The sequence below is a fragment of the Pleurodeles waltl genome, chromosome 6 (genome assembly GCF_031143425.1).
Source record: "Pleurodeles waltl isolate 20211129_DDA chromosome 6, aPleWal1.hap1.20221129, whole genome shotgun sequence".
Lineage (NCBI taxonomy): Eukaryota > Metazoa > Chordata > Amphibia > Caudata > Salamandridae > Pleurodeles > Pleurodeles waltl.
The window spans coordinates 252,177,272-252,195,635 of NC_090445.1; the positions used below are offsets into that span (position 1 = coordinate 252,177,272).

Sequence of the window (18,364 nt, forward strand, 5' to 3'; positions counted from 1 at the left end):
CCAGTACTTTGGCGAGGTAGGGTAGCAGCAAGATGGGCCAGAATTGTTTTTTTTTTATTTTATTTTTTTTAGTTCTGATGGCTCGGCCGAAGGTTTCTTCAGGAGAGGGCATATTTCGGTGTGTTTCCAGTCCACGGGGAAGGTGCCCATGCTGATGGAGCAGTTGATGGTGTTACAGACCTCGGGCTGATGGTCCGAGGAGGCTTTGGAGTCGGTGTTGTTCATGATGTTGACTATTTCCTCTGTTGTGAGTGTGGACCAGCTATGGATTGTCTGGGTGGGTTCTGGGGGGAGGAGGGGTTTGGGTCGGTCACAGGTTCCGCTGCCAGGATTTTCCAGGAGGATGCTGTCATATATGTCCTGGATCTTGTGGTAGAAAAAGGAGGCAATTTTGTCGCAGAGGTCCTGTGACAGGGGATGCTGGTCACTTCAGAGGGGGGGGGGTCTGTGAACTCTATGACTGACAAGAGTTCCTTAGAGTTGTGTGCAAAGAAGTTGGTGCGCTCCTGGAGTGCGTCCTTCCTTGCGTTATTGATTTTTTGTCGGTGGGCAGCAGTTGTGGCTCTGAATGAGGCGAGGTCTTCGCTGGATTGGCTGTTCCTCCATATTTTCTCTAAACATCTGTGGGTACGCTTTGATTCTTGGAGTTCAGTGGTGAACCAGCTGGCTTTCTTAGGTACACTTTCGGCCGATCTCACCTGGAGAGGGGATAGAGTGTCGGCGCATTCGGTGATCCATGCATTGAGATTGCTTGCTTGTGGGAAGCTGGCTCTGTATATACTATATCAAAAAGAGATATAGTGTGCACAGAGTACAGGGGCTCCCCGAGAGGCTTGACAGACGCAATAATAGATAACCTAATGCCGTATTTGTGGTACTGTGGTCAAGCAGTTAGGCTTATCAGAGGGTAGTGTTAAGTATTTGTTGAACACATTCAAGCATTAAATGAAAACACGCACTCAATGACTTAACTGCAGGGCAATAGGTTTTTATATAGAAAAATATTATTTTCTTTATTTTAGAACCACAAGATTCAAATTGCAGGTAAGTACATTAAATGTACTTGGCATAGGTATAGTTAGAACTTTGAACCAAAACAATAATGTACACAGTTTTTCATAAAATGGCAATAAGCTATTTTAAAAGTGGACACTGCAAAATTCAACAGTTCCTGGGGGAGGTAAGTACAGTTTGATTAATACGGTGAGTGAAGCACTTACAGTTCAGTTTCCGGGGCATAGGTAGCCCACCATTGGGGGTTCAAGTCAACCCCAAACACCCAGCACCAGTAACACAGGGCCGGTCAGGTGCAGAGGTCAAAGAGGAGCCAAAATAATATGGGCAGCTACAGAGACAGGGGGTGCTCCAGTTCCGGTCTGCTGGCAGGTAAGTACCCCGCATCCTCAGGGGGCAGACCAGGGGGGTTTAGTAGAGCACTGGGGTGGGCCCCAAGTAGGCCCATAAAGCACACCCTCAGCGTCTCAGAGGCGGCCGGGAGCAGTGGGCAAACAGGGAGTTGGGTTTGCAATGGGATTCAATGGCGGGACCCAGGGGTCAATGCAGGCAGGGCAAGGGTGAGGGCCGTCTGCTGGTCACTGCTGCACCGGTGGTTGGTTTCTCCCGGGCCTAGGGCCTGCGGGTGCAGTGCTTCTCCTGGCGTCGGATCGCTTCGTCCCAGGCAGTTACGGTCAGGGGGGTCCTCGGGATTCCCTCTGCAGGCATTGTGGGGGTGCAGAGAAGTTAGGCAGGGGTGTACACGTCGTCAGAGTCGCCTGGGGATCCTCTCTGGGTCATTGGTTTCTCTGAACACGGGCCAGGGGTGTCGGGTGCAGAGTGGTGGGGACTCACACTTCTGGAGTCAGGTGGGAGCCCCTTAAAAGATTTTTTTCTTTCTTTGGTTTGACAGGACTGCTGCACATGGGAGTTCTTAATCCTTTGTGATTGCAGGGCAGTCCTCTGGGTAGGCAGAGGTCGCAGGGCACAAATGATGCATTCCTGGTGCAGGTTTTCTGAAGTTGGAGGCCGGTAGGGCTGGGGCCAAAGCAGTTTTCTTATTCTTTTTTCTCTGCAGGGTTTTTCAGCTAGGCAGTCAGGAATCTAAATTCCTGGGTTCAGGGTCACCCCTAAATACTAGATTTAGGGGTCTGTTAGGGTCACAGGACAGTAGCCAATAGCTACTGTCCTTGATGGTGGCTACACCCTCCTTATGCTCCCTCCCTTTGGGGAGGAGAGAACATCTCTATTGGGCTAAATCCTCCAAAACAAGATGGAGGATTTTCCAAGGAGGGGGGTCACTTCATCTCTGGTCACCTTAAGGGTGGACCTGGCTGAGGGGGTGACTCCGCCTTGTTTTTCTCATTATCTCCGTGGACTTGTTGCCAAAAGTGGGGGCTGTCCTGGGGGTTGGGGGGGTCTCCACTAGCTGGAGTGCCCTGGGGCGCTGTAACACCAGGCTTGAGCCTTTGAGGCTCACCGGCAGGTGTTACAGTTCCTGCAGGGGGAGGTGTGAAGCACCTCAACCCAGTCCAGGCTTTGTTTCTGGCCACAGAGTGCACAAAGGCACTCACCCAGTGTGGTCAGAAACTCGTCTGGAAGTAGCAGGCTGGCACAGACCGGTAAGTCTCACACTAACAGTAGAGCTGGCATACAGGGGGCATCTCTAAGATGCCCTCTGTGTGCATTTCTCAATAAATCCCACAGTGGCATCAGTGTGGGTTTATTTTGCTGAGAAGTTTGATACCAAACATCTAGGTATTCAGGGCAACCATTATGGAACTGTGGAGTACGTTTTTTTACAAACCCCCAGACCATATACTCAGTATGGCTACCCTGCACTTACAAAGCCTAAGAATTGACTTAGACACTGTAGGGGCATAGCGCTCATGCAGTTATGCCCTCACCTGTGGTATAGTGCAACCTGCCTTAGGGCTGTAAGGCCTGCTAGAGGGGTGACTTACCTATACCACCGCAAGTGGGTCGTGGGCATGGCAATCTGAGGTGAGTGCCATGTTGACTTAGTCTTTTTCTCTCCACCAGCGCACACAAGCTGTGAGGCAGTGTGCATGTGCTGAGTGAGGGGTCCCCAGGGTGGCATAATACATGCTGCAGCCCTTAGAGACCTTCCCTGGCCACAGGGCCCTTGGTACCAGGGGTACCTTTCACAAGGGACTTAACTGTGTGCCGGGGCTGTGCCAATTGTGGAGACAAAGGTACAGTTTTAGGTAAAGAACAATGATGCTGGGGCCTGGTTAGCAGGGTCCCAACACACTTTCAATCAAAGCTGGCATCAACAAAAGGCAAAAGGTTAGGGGGTGACCATGGCAACAGTTGCATTTTCCTACACATACCTATTTCAAATAAAGTACTGTTGATACCTGTGTGAAAAAACGAAACTTTTAAAGGTACTTACTTGTAACTTGAATCTTTTGGGTCTACAAATAAATTAAGAAAATATATTTTTACAATACAAAAACCATTGGTCTGGAGTTAAGTCACTGAGTGTGCTTCTTCTATTTTCAGTAAAATTGCACCAGAAACCAGGCAAAAAGTGTGGGGGGGGTGAGGTTGGGGGGGGGGGGGGAGGGACCGTGTCAAACAAGGCACTTTCTTACAAACCGCAAGTAAGGTGTGTGGGCTGCTAGGACGGGGATATAGAAATATGTGTCCTGCAAGTCCAAAGCTACTATCCAGTCTCCTGCGTCCAGGGCAGATAGAAACTGAGCCTGAGTGAGCATTTTGAACAACTTCTTTAGAAAGAGATTGAGGGACTGAAGGCGTAAGATAGGACAAAGTCTCTAGCACTCTTTGGGCACCAGAAAGTAGCAGAATTAACAACCATGACCAACTTCTGTCACAGGGACCCTTTCAATGGCTCCTTTGCCCAAGAGAGCTGTACCTTCCTCTTTGAGAAGTACCAAGTGATCCTCCATCATCAGATTGTAGGATGGTGGCATGGATCGAGGGGTAGTCTTGAAGGGAAGTGAGTACCCCCTTCGGCTTATCTGCAAAGCCCACCTGTCTGATGATAAGGATTGCCAGCGGAGCAAGTGATGAGCAGACCCTGCCTCTGACTGGTCCCTGGGTGGGGAATCAGACTAAAAAGGTTTTGGTGGTAGCGGAGGTGGGGCAGGATAGGCAGACTGGCCAGACCACTGTCTCACTGATCTATGAGGACGGTGGATCGCATGTCCCAAGCCACGCCGATACTGGGCAGCATTGTGTGGCTCAGTGCCTAGAGGAAAACGGACGTGGTTAGGTTCCCCTTCCATAGCCTCAAAAGGGATGAAAAGCAGACTGAGGAGGGGCTGGGGGAATGCAGTGCTGCCGTGAGGCCCAAGGACCTGGCTGTAGCAGGAGAATCCTTGAAGCGCTTGAGCGCCAAGTATGCGCTCTCTAGGAAGAGACAGGCGCCATCAAGGGGCATATCTTGGACATCCCTGGAAAAGCAGACATCCTCAACAAGGCACGTCAGCTGAAAGCCACTGTTGAAGCAACAGCTCTGCACAGCGAGTCAGTTACGTGGAGCAGAATGGGAGCTGGCACAAGCTTTAGGGACCGCTCCCAAACATGAAAGGCACACGAAGTGTGGATTCATCACGGACATCGTCTGATGACAGGATCTGCAGGGCTTGAACCTGGTCTTATGAGCAAACCTTCACCCTGCTTCTGCAGGCAGGTTGCTCCCCGCTCGGCCGCCTGCGCCACCTCCTCACTGTACTTCACCACCTTTTCTTTTTGCCAATTTCCCCAAGCCGCTGCCGTCCCCTGCGGCCCCTCCCGCCTCCCCCCTCCTCCTCACCGTCTTTTCCTCTTGCTTTTTTCCTACCGCTGCCTTCCCCTGCAGCCCCTCCAACCTCCCCCCTCCTCCTCACTGTCTTTTCCTCTTGCTTGTTTCCCACCGCTGCCTTCCCCTGCGGCCCCTCCTGCCTCCCCCCTCCTCCTCACTGTCTTTTTCTCCTGCTTGCTTCCCGCCGCTGCTTTCCCCTGCGGCCCCTCCCGCCTCCCCCCTCCTCCTCACCGTCTTTTCCTCTTGCTTTTTTCCTACCGCTGCCTTCCCCTGCAGCCCCTCCAACCTCCCCCCTCCTCCTCACCGTCTTTTCCTCTTGCTTGTTTCCCGCCGCTGCCTTCCCCTGCGGCCCTACCCCCCCCCCCCCAGCCTTCCCATTCGACCAGCCCTCCCTCCTCCCAGCTGCCACTTCCACTCTCCCCTCCTTTTATGGCAGCTGCGGCACGGCTGGCGCACCAAAGGCAAGCCTGTCTGCGCCAAGACCACGCCCAGCGCCAGTCCCCCTCGCCCTCTCAAACCTACTCCCCCCTCACCCTCCACTCACTCAACCCAGGCCCCGACCCCACGTGCACTCCTTCCAGCCCCAAACACACTCACGGCCCCTTCACCTACCACACCTGCCATTTCACCTGCTCCACATCCCTCACATCAACGATAGCGACACCCCTTTCAACAAACACAACACCCCCAACGCAATACTCACCTGCTCTGCCCCCACCCCCACCAACCAACCCCGCCGCACACCAGTCCACAACCAGAACACACCCTGCAACAACACCCTCATGCACCACACCATTACCGCCCACCACAACCACCTCAACTGCCTCAACTGCCTGCTCCTCAACATCCGCTCCCTTCACAAACATGGCATAGAACTCTGGGACCTCATCACATCACACTCACCCGACATAGCCTTCCTCACGGAAACCTGGACCAACCCCTCCTCAGAACCAGACAGCCATCGCCACCCCCAAGGGATACAAACTCCAACGCAAAGACCGCCTCAACAGGCCAGGGGGTGGCATCGCCATCCTACACAGGGACAACATCAAAGTCATCACCAACTCCCAAGACACTATCGACAACACAGAACACATGCACTTCCTGATCCACATTAACAACTCCACCCTCAGAGGTACTTTGATCTACAGACCACCAGGACCACGCCCGCCTTCTGCGACACCATCAGCTCGCACTCCCTCACCTCCACAGACTACATCCTCCTCGGTTATTTCAACTTTCACTTGGAAAACCTACGAGACCACAACTCTACCTCCCTCATAGACAACCTCACCAACCTCGGACTCAAACAACTGGTCACCGCACCCACCCACTCAGCAGGACACACGCGCGACGCAATTTTCACATCAAGCCAACACAGACTACACCCACACCACCGAACTCCTCTGGACTGACCAGCACTGCGTCCACTTCTCCTTCACCAAACCCCCCACACACCATCAACACACCACACCCTACCGCATGTGGGACAAGATCCCCACAGAACGACTAAACACCCAACTGGCTCACAACGCCCCCCCACGCCAACGATACCAACATAGGAGCACACAACCTCTCCAAATGGATCACCACCTGCGCAGACACACTAGCCCCCCTCAGAAACCACATCACCACTTGCAACATCAAGAACGCCCCATGGTTCACCCTCGAACTCCAAGACTCAAAACGCAAATGCCGCCAAGCGGAGAAAATATGGCGACTAGAACCCTCCACAACCAACTTCTCCATCCTCAAAACCTCAATTCGCACCCATCACCAACTCATACACACCGCCAAAAGAGATCACTACAAGACACGCCTGGACAACAACTCTCAAAACAGCAAAGAACTCTTCACCATCATCAACAAACTTGCCAAACCCAAAGCCAGCAACATAGACCCCTCACAAACACAGCCCCTATGTGACCCCTCTCCAACCACTTCCACCACAAAATCCTGGACATCCACAACAGCTCCATACCACACCCACCCACCGCAAACACCCCTCACTCACCCAACCCAACCCCCACTCATGACCCCCCCCCCCTCACCACACTCACCACCTGGACCCCCACCACACACGAAGAAACCGAAAATACCATGAACTCCATCCACTCCGGATCCCCCCCAAACCCTGTCCACAATGCATATACAACAAAGCCAGCCCAACCATCGCCCTCATACCCCGTGACGTAATCAATTCCCCTTTCGACTCCGCCACCTACCCAGACCCCTGGAAGCACACGGAAATCACCGCTCTCCTAAGGAAACGCAAAGCTGACCCGGAGATCCTCTCCAATTATGGCCCCATCTCCCTCCTCCCTTTCCCCGCCAAGGTTACAGAGAAACTAGTCAAAGCCCGCCTATCCCACTTCCTCGAAGCAAACAACACTCTTGACAACTCACAATCCGGGTTCCGCAAGAACCACAGCACGGAAACAGCCCTCATTGCATGCACTGACAACCTCAGGACCAAAGTCGACAAAGGCAAGACCGTCGCACTCATCCTCCTAGACCTCTCCACAGCCTTTGACACTGTCTGCCACCACACACGCCTCCACAACATAGGAATTCGCCACAAAGCCTTACACTGGCTCACCTCCTTCCTCACTGACCGGACCCAGAGAGTCCGCCTTCCACCTTTCCACTCCACCACCTCCAAGATCTGCGGAGTCACCTCCCTCAGCCCCACACTCTTCAACATCTACATGATTCCCCCTAGCCAACATCCTCCGACCACACGGAATCACTATCCTCTCCTACGCAGATGACACCCAACTCATCCTCTCCCTCACCCGCAACCCCACCACCGCCAAAACCAACCTACATGCTGCTCTCCTCGACACCGCCAACTGGATGACTACTAACCACCTCAAGCTCAACTCCAACAAAACCGATATCATCATCTTCGGCCCCAACAAAACCACATGGGACGACTCCTGGTGGCCCACCGCCCTAGGCCCCGCACCCACCCCCGCAAACCACGCACGCAACCTCGGCATCCTCCTAGACCCCCTCCCTCTCCATGACACAGCAAATCAATGCCCTAACCTCCTCCTGCTTTCACACACTACACACTACACACTCAAAATAAAATCCTTCAAATGGATTCCCCCAGAGACCAGGAAGACAGTCACCCATGCACTCATCAGCAGCAGACTAGACTACAGTAAGGCCCTCTACGCCGGCACCACACTCAAACTCAAACGCAAACTCCAGAGAATCCAGAACACAGCTGCACGCCTCGTCATTGGCCTCCCCCACCACGAACGAATCTCACCACACTTCAAATCCCTTCACTGGCTCCCCATTGACAAGAGAATCACATTCAAGATCCTCATCCACACTACCAAATCCCTCCACAACACCGGCCCAACCTACCTCAACGAAAGAGTCAACTTCCACACTCCCACACGCAACCTCCGATCAGCCGACCTTGTCCTAGCCACAGTCCACCACATCCAACACACCACCACAGGAGGCAGATCCTTCTCCTACCTCACCCCCAAAACCTGGAACTCCCTCCCAACCACCCTTCGCAAAACCAAAGACCTTTCTGGTCTTCAGAAAGAGCCTCAAGACATGGCTGTTCGAACTGTGACCCTCCCTACCCCCCCCCTTTTTTTGTGTCCCCCCACCTTGAGACCCTCAAGGGTGAGTAGCGCGCCCTATAAATATTTTTGATTGATTGACATCGCTGAAAGCAACAGGAGTAGAAACACGACAAAAAGTTGAAAGTCGAAAAAAAGACCAGTCAAAACCAACTGAGGGGTAGCTCTTTCTTTGATCTAGCTGACGTGGAAAGAAAAAAACTGTTATCAGCGCACTGGGGTGGCACCTATATAGGACCCACGAGGCCATATCTGGCGCAGACAACGGACAATGTGCTGATCTAAGCCACCTACCGGCGTGCAGAGGTACTACTTGAGAAAAATCTCATTATCTAGATGGATGCCTGAGGAAATTCTAAGGTAAGGAATCTGCAACTAGATTTCTCTATCAAATACTTGGATATGTAACCACATTTTAATTTTACCAACATCTTTAGTTTTAACTCAACTAGTAGTAGCCAGAGTATGTATTATACCTTTCAAATTTCAACTAAGCAGGGATCTATACGTTAGCTGCAAATACCGATTACAAAAACTTTGTTACAGGGAGCTGTCTCCGAATCCCTATTTCTCTCAAGTGTTGTATCTGTCCACACGATACTATTTATCACAATACACATAACTGTCAACAGTAAATCAGACTAAATTTCTTTGCACATAGACCTAATACAAAAACCACAACACATTACTTATTAGTCACAAAGCAAATGCTGCTTCCCATAATTGCCTCCTACAGTAATACAAACTGCAAAAATTGATAATTTACTTACCACTCCAATGTGACAGAGCAAGACAGAACTTTGAGGATTGATATCAAGTGCTTTTTGGAAATGCATTTCTGCCAGACTGAATTTTTCTTGTTTGTAGTAAATCATTCCCAACCCATACCTGCAAAAAAAAAAAAACAGGTCATTAGCCTAAACTCAGCATTTCAAGGTGACTGTGTAGGCACACTAGCATTCTACAGCATGTTCACCAATTACTGAACAAAACAGGCTGCTGAATGACTGTCACTTGTAAAGTTATATTGTGAATACAAAACTAGGGTTATAAGCTTAAAGAGGATGTGCAGGAAGCTGGCTCTCTATATGGTGAGCCAAAAAGTAGTACACCCATGCAGACAGTCCAGTGGATCCCCATTTGGTTTGTAGAGGCAAAAGTAGATAGGACTAATGCTCTATTTTGTGGTAGTGTGGGCGAGCAGTTAGGCTTATCAGAGGGTAATGCTAAGCATTTGTGGTACTCAGAGGTAATAAAGGAGACACTCAAAGAATACATTTGAGACCCATTTAGTTAAATAAACCTATTTTTGACATATACTTTAAACCCAAAAACTTAATTAAAAGGTGAGCACCTTTTTAAGTATATATTTTCACATGCAAAAATCGACAGTGCAATTTCAGAGTTCTTCAATGTTTACCTATGAAAGGAAAGCACATTTAACAAACAAGCACTTTCCGACAACTCACGGGACAACCAACAGCTAAGTTGCAAAGTGGGGTGCTTGGGGACATAGGTGCACCTTTGGTCCTCTTCAACTGGGCGCAGGGAAGATAGATACAGGGGTGTCCTTTGGCATCTGGTTTCTTTGTCCAGGAGCACTCATGATTTAGGAGTCCTATGATCTGAGGCTGCAGGCATCATAATGGAGTCCAGGAGGGGTGAAACCATAGTGGATTCTAGCTCAGGAGACCTGGGGGATGTCGTTGACACTAGGGGCATACTTCAACTTAGGCTATAGGCAACGGGTGCACTGGCTGTTTGAGGCATCTGGATTCTCTCACCACAGAAGACGCAGGAGAGAGGGCAGTGTTGGTACAAGGCCAGCTGCTGCTTCTCCTCCTCTTCTGTGGGTGCATCTCTTCCTTGTCCTTTTCTAATGTCGGCATGATCTGAGTTTCTGGGTGCACAGGTGCCACCTAAATACTCAAGGGGCTTTATAGGGAGTGCCACGCAGCAACCTATGGGTTGACCACCTTTAGGGTAACTACACCTTTCTCATGCCCACTTCCGTTGGGAAGTGGGCATAACCCTGACCCTAGAGGTCTAATTCCATCTAAAACAGGATGGAGGAATTTAAAAACTGGTGTACACATCAGCTCGTCCACCTTAGCCGTGGGGCATGACGTGAGCACACCTCCTAAATGGACTTATTTTCCTGCCTGTCTTGCCACCAAGAACTGGGATCAGGAAAGGGGGGGGGGGGGGGGGAATCATCGCCACCATTTGGAGAGACCTGCGTCGCATTACAAAGACACTAGTCCTTTGAAGCTTCCCGCCCTGGAAATTCCGTCAAGCCTGGAGGAGATAACACCCCGCTGTAGGAAAGCACCCTTTTTGACATGGTTAACCCCCAATTTTTGCATGGTTTCTGATGTGGGTTTTACTGTTAGTGCACTGGGTCCCTGCTAACCAGGTCCCCAGTGCAGATATCTTTCCACAAAAATGCACAGTTGTTTCACACATTTGGCAAACTCTTTATCTACCACTGTAAGTCCCTAGTAAATGGTACCCCTGGTACCTAGGGCCCAGGGTACTAAGGAAGGTCTGAGAGGGCTGCAGCACCAGTAGTGCCACCCCCACGGTCTCCTCACCAAACTCACACCACTGCTGCCATTGTAGACTGCATGTGCTGGTGCAGGAAAATTGGAAAACATGACCTGTCACACACCCCTGTGTGCCAGGTCCCCTATCATTGCATATGCCAGGTGCAAGTCACCCCTAAGGTTGGGTGCATCCAGGCACATGTGAGGGCATGTATGCATGAGCAGATGTGCCCCTGCTATGTCTGTCATATCTGAGACATAGCAAGTGTACAGGGAAGCCATTTTAAATGCATGTGCTGAACACTGGTCATTACGAGTTCCACAGCTACATGATGCCTTTTCTGAATCCTAGGATGTTTGGTATCAAACATCTCTGAATAATAAACCCTCATTAACCCCAATGATGGAACAAATGCACACAGAGGGCACCTTAGAGGCGCCTCCTGAAAACTTACTAGCTACTTTTGTGCTGACTGACTGGTCCTGACCAGTTCAGCCACCACAGATGCATTTCTGGCCCTCCAAGGTGAGAGCCAACACTCAAGGGCCTGAGACAAAGGCCTGCTTGGGCCTGGTGTGTGACCTCCTCTCCCAGGCAGGATGGACATTGCAGGGCGTGGGAGCTCCAACAGTCTTGTCACATTTGTAATGCGACCCACGTCTCTCCAGATGGCGGAGATTACCAAACCGCCCAACCCCTCTTTCAGTGGCAGCACAGGCGGGATAATTAGTTAAATTAGGAGGAGTGCCAACTACATGCCAGTCTCACCCCTAAAGTGTACGAGCTGAAATGGACAATACTTTTTTAATTCTTCCATCTTGTTTGGAAGGAATTTAGCCACTAGGGGTATGCCAACTTCCTAGCAGAAGTAGTCATAAGAATTGTGTAGTCACACTCAAGGTAGTCAGCCCATTGGCTACCGCCTGGCACTTCCTGTAATGCCCCTAAATTGAGTATTTAGGTGGCACCTCTGTACCCTAGAACTCAGATTTTGACAGCCTAAGAAGACCTGTACAAATAAGAGCTACACCCGCAGAAGAGGAAAAGAAGCAGCAGCTGACTTGGGCCCAGTCCCTCCAGCTTGCTTGCTGAACTCGAAGGGTCCTGCACAGGAAGCCAACTTGTCCAGCCTTCAAAAAAGACTCAAGTCTCCCGGGGGCACCGGACTTGCCCTGCAACAAGAAACTCTAAGGAAAGGACTCTGCAGCTGCTGGAGCCCCGGAAATCCAACACCAGAAGTGACCACTGCACCCGAAAACCATGACCCGAGGTGAAGCCAATCAACAGTGCCAGGTGGGTTCTAAGCTGCCCAGAGACCGAGCCCAGTGAGGTCTCACCCATCTTGGACTCTTCCGAGAAGCCTGCAGCCTTCTCACGCAAGCCCCCTCTCCCACAGGCATGTAGAGAGAGAAAATCTGACAGCTACAGCAATCACTTCATCAGTGACTCCTGAGCTCAGCTGAAATGAGTCATCTGTACCAACAACGTCACCTGGCTCCTAAGAGCTCGAGTCCACCGCTGCCACACTCCCCGCTGCCACCTGAAGTCTCAATACACAGGACCCCCTAATCACGAGTGCTCCTGGACATGAAAACCTGACCTCTAAATACACCCCTGCATCCATTGTCCCTGGGCACAGGAGAAGAGGACCAACAGTGCATCCACACCCGAGCACTCCAAGTCTACTACCTACCTGTTTGTCGTCCCCAACTGGCTTCTTAGCCAGAATCTGCAGCCTGTCTTCATGGGGACCAATCTCCCATAGGAAACCATTGGGCATTGCATACTGCATCTCTGCACCGACTGGCCCAGTGCCGCCCAGTGTGACCTTGGTGTGGTTCTGATCAGTGCCTAGTACTTACCTGAACTCCCTGAGGTTGGCTTTCTAAGTTGTCGTTAACCCTGTGTTTGCTGAACATTGTTTTCATCCATAGGATAACAATGAGAGAACTCTGAAATTGCATTGTTTATTTTTTAAACTGCAATGTATTTATGCTTAAAAATCTACTTACCTGATTACAAAGTTTTTGGGTTTGAAATATATATATAAAAACAATGTTAGCCACAGCACCAGCAACACAGGGCCAGTCAGGTGCAGAGGTCAAAGGAAAAACACACAGGCACCTATGGGGAACATGGGTGCTTTGGTTCCAGTCTGCTAGCAGGTAAGTACCTGCATCCTTGGGGAGCAGACCGGGGGGGGGAGGGACACACACAAGCACACAAAACACACCCCTAGCGGCACAGGGGTGGCAGGGTGCAATGTGAAAAGTAGGCGGCGGGTTTTGTATTGAAAACAATGGAGGGACCCGGGGTCACTCTGGCGAAGCAGGAAGGGCGCAGGGGGGCTTATAGGACCACCGACCGGACTAGGATGAGGGCCACCTGCTGGTCACTCCTGCACTGGTAGGTAGTTCCTCTCGGTCCTGGGGGGCTGCGGGTGCAGTGCTTGGTCCAGGCATCTGGTTCCTTTGTTACTAGGCAGTCGCAGTCAGGGGGAGCCTCTGGATCCTCTTTGCAGGCGTCGCTGTAGGGAGGTTGAGTCAGGGTGTCCACGTTATTGGAGTCGCCTGGGAGTCCTCTCTGCAGTGTTTGTTTCTCCAAACTCGAGCCGGAGGCGTCGGGTGCAGTGTGTGAAGACTTGTGCTTCTGGCAGAAAGTGAGAGTCTCTTTAAAGTTGGTTTCTTGTTGCTGTTTTGTTGTCGTTTCTGGACGGACCCGCTGTCCTCGGGAGGTTCTTGGTCCTTTAGGTGCAGGTCAGTCCTCTGAGTCCTCAGAGGTTGCTGGTCACACTGGATGCGTCGCTGTGCAGGTTCTTTGAGTCTGGAGACAAGCAGGTAGGGCTGGGGCCTAGTCAGTTGGTGTCTCCAACGTCTCTGCAGGGCTTTTCAGGTCAGCTGTCCTTGTTGTAGGTTGCAGGAGTCTGATTTCCTGGGTTCAGAGTCGCCCCTAAATACTGATTTTAGGGGTGTGTTTCGGTCTGGGAGGCAGTAGCCAATGGCTACTGCCCTGGAGGATGACTACATCCTCTTTGTGCCTCCTCTCTGAGGGGAGGGGGGCACATCCCTATTCCTATTGGGGGAATCCTCCAAAACCAAGATGGAGGATTTCTTAAGGCAGGGGTCACCGCAGCTCAGAACACCTTAGGGGCTGTCCTGACTGGTGGGTGGTGACTCCTTGTTTTTCTCATTATCTCCTCTGGACTTGCCACCAAAAGTTGGAGTGCCATGGGGCGCTGTAACACCAGGCTTGAGCCTCTGAGGCTCACCGCCAGGTGTTACACTTCCTGTAGGGAGAGGTGAGAAGCACCTCCACCCAGAACAGGCTTTGTTCCTGGCCACAGAGTGACAAAGGCACTCATCCCATGTGGCCAGAAACTCGTCTGGATGTGGCAGGCTGGCAGAAACTGGTCAGCCTAACACTAGTAGCTGGACTGGTATACAGGGGGCATCTCTAAGATGCCCTCTGTAAGCATTTTTCAATATATCCCACACTGGCATCAGTGTGGGTTTATTGTGCTGAGAAGTTTGATATCAAACTTTCCAGTATTCAGTGTAGCCAATATGGAACTGTGGAGTTCGTGTTTGACAGACTCACAGACCATATACTCTTTACGGCTACCCTGCACTTACAACGTCTAAGATTTGGCTTAGACACTATAGGGGCATAGTGCTCATGCAACTATGCCCTCACCTGTGGTATAGTGAACCCTGCCTTAGGGCTGTAAGGCCTGCTAGAGGGGTGACTTACCTATGCCACAGGCAGTGGGTTGTGGGCATGGCACTCTGAGGGGACTTAGTCATTCTCTCCCCACCAGCAGTTGCAGATTCTCACGGCGGCAGGGAAAGGCCAAAGAGCAGGGTGCGGGACGAGGCTTGGCTCTCGCTAAGATGAACGCTGCTTAAGGGAGCGGGTAGAATACTCCCACCATCTGTCTCAATCCGGCAGCTTTAAGCTGCAAATAAAGAGTAGGGCGACCCACCGATGGTGGTGGGACCTGTGACGCCAGCGCCGAACCTGTGAATCGGACGGTGGCCCCGAAAAACGCAGGCCGCCATAGTCAGGACGGAGGCCACTTGTCCGTGGGCTGGGCGGCTGTGGCGCTGCAGACCGAGCCTCCGGATGGCGGAGCGCTAGCAGGGCCGGACCACGACTGGAGCACTCAGGAGGAGAGTGGCGCACACTGCAGGGACCATTGGCTGGTGCTGAGGCTTGGAGTGGTGAAACTGGATGGTGATCTGGTGGCAGGCAGAATCCGACAGCAACCCTGAAGGACGCGGGCTGCCATTTCCATTAGGGAGGCAGAGCGCCTCCTAGCCAGGCAGCGACCAGGGCACCCAGGAGGAGAGTGGTACATGTTGCGGAGGACCGTTGGCTGGAGCGGAGGGTGCTGAAGCCGGAGGTCCTGGGCCCCAAAGAGTGATCCACTGGCGGCGTGCAGAGAGGGCTGAAAGGAGCAGATCGCACCCCCATGGCCTGGAGTGTGGGTGAGCACAGAGGCGAACAGCACAGACAGAGGGTCAGACCTGGTCTGGACACTTACTTGGGGAACAGCGGGCTGGGCCCCGGACTAAACCACTTCTGCCACCCGGACGTTCCCCGGGGTAGAGGGGCCACCCAGAAGTGACTGGAGGCCTTTCCACGGCCTTGCAAGACATTTGAACAGAATACTGCATGGGGGGGTAGGGTGTGTGTGTGTTTTTGGGTGGGGGCAGGCAGAGGGTGTCGGAGGGGTAAGCCTCCCTCGTTTGATCTTGCCAGGCCCGGGACCTCTGGGGCCAGGGAGTTGGAATCCTGCAGTGTAGCTCCACGTCGGGCAAAGTGGCCTGTAGTACATGAGAGAGGGGCTGCACCCACCCTGGGGTAGGTGTGGATGACTTCATCTTTACAGGTATTGAGTGGGATGCTGCATGAACTCTAAATTCTACAAGAGGGATGGACATATTCACTGTATAATTCGGTCCATTTGGGCAGAGCTGGTCAATCCGTATCACAATTAATGTTAAAGTTGGGGTGACAGGCACTCTAAGTTGGGGGGAGATGGGGGGGTTGAGGGGGGGGCAGTTTTAAGCCTACTAAGCAGGGAAGAAGTTATGTTGTTTGGGGGTTCAATGGTCCGGTTGGTTGAGTACCTTTAGTGTACTTGTTAAGTTCCGCTCACAACACTTGACCCAAGGGAAGAAAGAGAGACCCAAAAGAGGAGTGGGAAGTGGGGGAATGGCTCATGATACCAGACACCCGCAGGCCCCACAACATGATCAGACACATTATGGTGACTGTTAGGCCTATATCCCTGAAGGACATGGAACGTCAATGGACTGGGCAATAGAATTAAAAAAAATGTGTCCAACAATTCCTTCGTAGACATGCACCAGACGTGGTTCTTATACAAGAAACCCATCAAGAAGGCAACCAATATAGGGCTTTAGATTAAATGGGTTATGATCTGGTGGCGCATGCAGGATTCACCTCCAATTCTAGAGTGGATATCTTACTCAAGAAAGCTACACCTTTTGTCCCAGGACAGATGTAGACGGACCCAATGGGCCAGTTTGTGTCATGGAACGTGACCTGGAATGGCTGGACTCTGAACCTCTGCTCGGAATATTTACCTCCGAAGCTGCATTTGGATACCCTGCCATCACTCAGGCCATACTGCTTGACTTGCCTCCGGGCACCCTTAAACTTGGGGGGGAGGGTAGCTGAGAAGGACACCACTGACCCGGTTTTGGATATGAGGATTGGAGCCAGTGAGAGTGGGAGACTCAATGATCTGTTGGATCTATGGAGGGCATACAACCCACATGAGAAACAATTTACATTTTTATCTGCTGTTCATGGAAGCTTTTCATGCCTCTATTACCTATTTATATAACACTCGGAGGCTGGGCGCTTTCAGGAGGTAACACATCTGGTGTGAGGTATATTTGATCACTCCCCGCAGTAGCCACATTGCTAGGCACAGCTAGAGACGCTGGACTACTGCCCAGAATAGATCCCTGGCTTTACCGAAAAGATACTGGAGGGAGCTGACCAATATTTATCTGACAACTTGGGAACTGTGACTTTGGCGGGGGTACTCTGGGATCCCTTTAAGGTGGTCATTAGAGGGGAAGTTCATGCACTGGTTTGGGGGGGGGGGGGGTTGAGAAAGGAGCAGCGGCTTCAGTGTGAGGTGACTGAGAACGAGATTCTTAAACTGGGGCAGGAGACATTGACACGGGGCTCGATGGACCAACAACATTGTAATAAGCTGTTGCTTACGTAACAGGAGCTGAGGGATCTAGCAGACAATAAGACACACAAGCACGCCTTGGCCATGCAGAGGTGCTTTTATGAAGTAGGTGACAAAAAGAACAAGCTGTTGGCCTAGTGGGAAAAAAGGGACCGGAGCAGAAATTGGGTAGCTGAGATAAGGGACGAGACAGACGCACAATATACCACAGCGGACACCATTGCAGAGGCCTTTGCCACCAACTATGAGCACACATATTCCTCCCTGACTGCCCACACCTATGCGGAGTGCATGGAACTCCTTGGAGTCCTTCCGCTGGTGGAAATCCGAGCAGCAGATAGCGAGGCGATGGATCTGGATCGAACGGTGGAGGAAGCGAAGAGGGCACTAATGGAGACACAATCGGGGAAGGCGGTGGGACATAATGGTCTGCCTGTAATGCTCTATAAATGTATTGCAAACATTGTAGAGCCACAAATGTTCGCAATGTTTTGGGAAGCTATGGAAGATGGTGCACTGTCCCTGGATCAAAGAATACCAACAACTGTAGTCCTGCATAAATAGGGCAAGCCACATACAGCATGTAGCTCATATCAACCCATATCTCGGTTACGGTATTTACTGCAATACTGATAAATAGGCTTCGTCCAGGAATGAGCTACTTGATCCACTGATCACACAGGTTTCATGCCCTGTAGGAATAACAGATTTAATCTGAGGTGCCTATATGGGATCTTGCACCCAAGGGGTACCCCCAGAGGCGGAAAAAACGGTACTGCTTTCACTCGATGCGAAAATGGCCTTTGATAGTATTGAGTGGTTATACCTCTGTGCAGTCCTAACCAGATTGGGCTTCAGCCCTCAGTTGTGTGCATGGGTCCAGTCTTTATATAGTGGCCCACGAGCATGAGTAAGTTAATGGGGTGACTTCCTGCTCCTGTGCCTTCCACAGGGGAATGAGGCAAGCCTGCCCTCCGTCCCCGTGGCTGTTTGCCCTGGCCCTGGAGCCACTGGCCACCTGGGTGCGGCAAGGCACTCTTATATGGGGTATTCCGGAAGATGGCTTATGTTGACAGCAGGTGTGGCCAAAAGAGATACAGGAAGAGCATTGTGGGGGAGGGGGTTTTAGGCCACCGGAGATTCAAGTCTGGGAAAACAACCTAGATTGGTGCCAGCACGCAGAGC

General features: G+C 51.6%; 1 protein-coding gene across 3 annotated transcripts in view; it reads right to left on the reverse strand.

The window, feature by feature from the left end:
• Positions 1–18,364, reverse strand: part of CDC27 (cell division cycle 27) — a 623,340-nt gene that overhangs the window by 187,159 nt on the left and 417,817 nt on the right. For all 3 annotated transcript variants that reach the window (XM_069238052.1, XM_069238050.1, XM_069238051.1), the window contains exon 15: positions 9,168–9,285. In XM_069238052.1, coding sequence (XP_069094153.1) covers positions 9,168–9,285 — 118 coding nt within the window. The remainder of the gene's footprint in view (positions 1–9,167; positions 9,286–18,364) is intronic.